Source organism: Lottia gigantea (genome assembly GCF_000327385.1).
Source record: "Lottia gigantea unplaced genomic scaffold LOTGIsca_274, whole genome shotgun sequence".
Classification (NCBI taxonomy): Eukaryota; Metazoa; Mollusca; class Gastropoda; family Lottiidae; genus Lottia; species Lottia gigantea.
Window position 1 is genome coordinate 17,840 of NW_008708870.1, and position 5,462 is coordinate 23,301.

At 30.5% G+C, this 5,462-nt stretch overlaps 1 protein-coding gene across 1 annotated transcript; it reads right to left on the bottom strand.

Annotated features, from left to right (window-relative positions):
• Positions 1-1,126: 1,126 nt before the first annotated feature.
• On the bottom strand, positions 1,127-2,386 carry LOTGIDRAFT_63898 (hypothetical protein; the record flags this gene model as incomplete). The annotated part of the gene is made up of 2 exons (XM_009056399.1): positions 1,127-1,310; positions 2,229-2,386. Coding segments are annotated over 2 exons (342 nt in total), but the record flags the coding sequence as incomplete, so codon positions are not given.
• Positions 2,387-5,462: the final 3,076 nt, after the last annotated feature.

Genomic DNA, 5,462 nt, shown 5'->3' on the forward strand with positions numbered 1-5,462 from the left:
TAAGTTTTGATTTTCTCTCGACTTCAATTCTATTACAAAAATCTTATTTAATTCTGTACCGTAAATATTCATCAAAATATTTAATGGCACTCTGTGTTCGTTTTGTTTACGTTCGCAAACAGAGCGTCATAACCAGTGATTTGTTTTGATTGATTTAAATTTGACAATTGGACAATATTTATCTATGAATATGTAATTTTTCTCACTTGTGATATCTCATTTAAATATTTACAATCTTTATACACCAAATAATCATTTAATCTGAATCTGAATCTGAATCTGAATCTGAATCTGAATCTGAATCTGAATCTGAATCTGAATATGAATCTGAATATGAATCTGAATATTTTAAACCTGCTTGTACCTCATTTAAATATTTACAATCTTTATACACCAAATAATCATTCTCATAATCATCATAATAAATATCATCAATATCTTGAAATAAATATTTTATAGATTTTAATACCAAATCATCATCATCATTCTCCTTATTTAAATCATAGGAATCATAATCATCATCATAATCATTATCAATAAAAGACTCTAACTGGCCAGGCAGTGAAAATCGTTCAGAATCAAAATCTTTAAACATCAGAAAATCAGTCAGGGTTGGAAAATAGAGAAGTTCTGAAATTCGATCATGAATTGTTAGACCTGTATTTTGTCTGATAACTCGTCTACAAATTTCTTTAAGGCTCAGATTGTTAGCGAAAAGATAGAATTTTTCTCTCGGTTTTTCTCTTAAAGTTTCTGGCAATGATACTTCATAATTTTCTTCTTCTTCAAAATGTAATATTTGTGTAATTTGTATAAATGAGCCACCACTTAAATACAGAATTTGCCTTAATTCATGCCTAGATTGTGAAGAAAATTCCTCCAGAGATAACTGACCATAGGAGATTTCTCCATCATCTGAGGTTAAAAGTTGAAGGTTGACATTTTTAAAAACAAGAAATTTGATGAAATTGACTGTTTGATCAATTTGCCATAATGATGAGAATATGAGTACATTTTGAATAATAGTGTTACCATTAAGACATGGCTGATTAAAAGATTGTTTACAACCATGAGATAGAAGTAAATTAAAACATGTTAAATCATAAACATTGTTTGTTAAATCTATGTACTGTAGAGCAGATCGACCATGGTTATCTACAATATTAACATCAGCTCCATGTATTAATAGTTTTTCTAACAATTTTCTATCATTTTTCATACAAGCCAACATTAAAACTGTTTTCCCGCCTTTATCTTGTATATTGACGTCTGCACCAAGATTGAGTAAAATATCAATACATTTAAGATATCTGGGGTAGTATTCAAAGGCACATAACTCTTTCACTACTGAATTGACTTTCATCATATTTAATTTTTCTTTTATCAAAGTAAATCCGATGACACTAAGGTGAAGTGCTGTATGACCCTGATTGTTTTGTCTATTGACGTCACAGGCTAAAGTAGCTACAAATTGAAAATTATTCAAAAGTGAGGCCACCATTAACGGTGAATTACCATCATTATTTATAAGATTAAAATCTAATTCATAATCAAACAAAAAACTAAAATCTATATATAAATAATCTATATAAAATTGAGCTAATAGATGGACTATATTTTCACCTGATGATGTTAAAGAATTGATATAGAGACCATTCTGAATAAAACACCATAGAGATTGAAAATCATTTTCACTCAGAATATATTTAACTAATTGAAGCTGATTATTAACATGATTAGTTAAAACATCAACATTATGTTGGATTAAAACTTGAACTAATTCTAGATCCTGACGTTGTGCTATTTTATAAAGAAATTGTAATCCTCTCGTAGTGGAGAATGGTGAATACCCGTACTTATCTTTAATATAAATATCACAGTTACTATTCTCTATTAAATACTTTACAATGTCTTCATGATTCATGATTACCGCACTATGTAATGGTGTAGAACTTCTACCGTCCTGTAAGTTTACATTACAGTCACTATTGTCTATTAAACACTTTACAATGTCTTCATGATTCCAGAATACCGCAATATGTAATGGCGTATAACCTCTATAGTCCTGTAAGTTAACATTACAGTTACTATTCTCTATTAAACACTTTACAATGTCTGCATGATTCCCGACTACCGCAATATGTAATGGTGTAGAACCTTCAATGTCCTGTAAGTTAACATTACAGTTTCTATTCTCTATTAAATACTTTACAATGTCTTCATGATACAAGACTACCGCTCTATGTAATGGTGTATAACCTCCACTGTCCTGTAAGTTAACATTACAGTTTCTATTCTCTATTAAATACTTTACAATGTCTTCATGATTCCTGACTACCGCAATATGTAATGGTGAATAACCTTCACTGTCCTGTAAGTTAACATTACAGTTACTATTCTCTATTAAATACTTTACAATGTCGACATGATTCCTGATTACCGCTCTATTTAATAGTATAGAACCTAGACCGTCCTGTAGTTTAACATCGTAACTGCCACTCTGTATCAAACTATTTACAGTCAATAGATCATTGTTCCATACGGCATCAAATAAAGCTCTTCTAGTTGACATTTTTAAATCAATCTGTAATAAATAAAACAGTAATTATTTTATCATGTAATTATAAGATCTTGTCTAAAACAAACTCAAATATTGATTTTTGATTGAGAGTGAAGCTTAGCGGAGATGAACGGACGTATGTAGTGAGCTGTGACCCCGTGTTTTACATCAAATACTCTGACAGGCCTCAATAAGATTCAAACAACAATTCTCTTGAAAAATATCGAAGAATTCAAAAAACTTTTTAACTTATCAAACAAAAGATAGATGTATTGCTTATTTGGAAGAAAAAAAACAGAGTCACGTGTCACAAATACAAAGTCACTTTACTTGGAGTCTAGAAGCAGACGTTATAATATTCTCTATGGATTTGAAAAGGTAAACAATGAAAATGTTGAAAAGATTGTTAAAGATTATTTACTCAATGAACTAAAACTATCAAAAACATTTATAGACTCAATAATTGTGTGAATACCTAAAAATCTAAACTCGAAAAATCAGGAGCAATCCTTGTGAAGTTTTCTCGCCTCTCAGATAGAAATCAGATTCTATTAAGTAGCTATGTTCATACCCTTCCCCGGGGTAAATCAATAAGGACAGACCTTCCAGCTATGATAAAAAAGGAATTTTAGCAGAAAAAGCATTGCGCAGTAGAGATAGGATTTATACAAGAATTATAGAAAAGTATAATAGGGTGTGGTTAGAAACTCGTGAAAATAAAGATAATCCATGGAAAACCTCCAGTAAAACATAACTAACAATTTCCTTAATTTTAAAAATTGGTACAATTTTAGTACAGTCAAGTGAACAATTATTATATTTCTACTTTGTGTGACAACCAAACTTTAATATGCAGTGCAGCATTAGTATATTTCAGGCATTCTCACTAATTATACAATGTTTATCTTTCATTAGAACTTTGATCTCACAATATATAACTGTGCCATGATAAACTGTGCTTGATGAATTCTCTTACTACCAACCCGAGGTTCAGTGAGGATATAACTCTCATACAACCAGGTAACAATAACTTCCAAGTTGACATTACTTATATTTGCTTGAATTAGATTATTTAGATGGAAGCTCAAACTTGTAGAATTTTGTAAACTTTATTATTAAATGTCATGCTATACACTGCTCGATATAAACATAGTAAAATACCTGCATGAATTAGACTGTGAACTCAAGAATCTAGCTTTGAAACTCTTTTAGTCTTCTCCAAATGATAGATGTGAAACACGGGGTCATCTATCTATTTTATTACTAATTTTAATGTCTACATTGCTCATATTTTTATTGGTATATTTTTTCAGTATGTGTGAGTGTGTGAAACAACATATCATTTCAGGTTTTTTAGTTCATCTTCATCCAGGTAATGTTAACACACTTCTTTTTCTCAAAGAAAACTTAATGCAATGTTATCTAATCTATATGAAGTAGAAAAGATGAGTATGTTAAGAATTATATCTGTCAACTGTAGAGGTCTGAGAGACAGTAGTAAAAGAAAGGATGTTTTCAATATGTTACAAAATAAGGAGGTAAATATTTGTTGCATTCAAGACACTCATTTCACAAATGGAATCCATAATCTTTTGAGATCAGAATGGTGATTTGAGATATATTTTAGCTTTGGGACAAATAACTCTAGAGGAGTTTCACTTTTAATGAAGAACAATTTGAATTTGAAGTTTTAAATGAAAGAAGGGATTTTAATGGAAACATGATAGCTCTTAACTTACAAATAGCCAAAAAAATACTTTCTTGCTTATAAATCTATTTGATCCAAATCAAGATGAACCAAACTTCTTTTCTAATATAAATGATATTATTACAAGTTTAGAAGACGATTATACTATAATATATAATATTTCAGTGTAATCATCATTAATATTAGGCTAAGCCTATTATAGGCCTACTTCTCCTTTGGTATATATAGAGACTGGAACCTAATCCAGGACTCTGAACTAGATTCCTGCAATTATAAGCATATTAATAATTCAAAAGCCAATAAACACTGTTCTAGTGTGGCTACCATTTCAGTATAGTCATCATTAATATTAGGCTAAGTCTATTATAGGCCTACTTCTCCTTTGGTCTAGAAAGAATTTGTGGTCTGATTCTGATGTAACTTTTATGTTTGGTTAAGAAAGGCTACTTCCTGTTTAGTTTTGTCTATTTCCTCTAAAAGTACATGGATGCTGAGTTCAAAGTTCGTTTGAGAGCTGATTATTATAAGCAGGAAGGAGCAAACATTTTAGCTTACAGCAGAATACAAATTAAATATCGAATGTAACTGTAGATATTAGTATAATGCTGACTTTTATTTTGTGAAACTGCCGTGTTGAATATCACCCTACCATTCTAAGATATACTTGGTCAAGACAAAATCCAATCAAAAAGGCCAGATTGGACTTCTTTCTAGTTTCTGACAAATAATTGAGCTTTGTAGATAAGATAAAAGTAACTTCAGGAAATAGAACAGACCATTCCTGTGTCGAATTGACTCTTAAACTAAGTGATTTTTATACGCCCACATGAAATGTCACCCAATTCCGTCCGTCCATCGGTCCATCCACAATTGCTCGTAAAAACACTTTGACAAAACTTGGTGTGAGTGTTCGTAATCACCCAAGAATGCACCCTAGTGAAAATCAAAAAAATCGAAAAATATTTAGTATGAGTTATTGCCCTTGTTCTGAAAAACATGAAACATATTTGAAAGCTTTCAACAAGATTTCTTGAAAAAGTTGTAGATGGTTGAATTTCGTGTTTTAACATGGGAAGAGATGGTAAATGAATTAGTGGAGTGAGTCCTTATAGCCCAGTTGAATAACTTTTGATATTAACTGACATTCCTATATACATCATAAAGTTATACATTCATATTCCACAGGTTAATTTG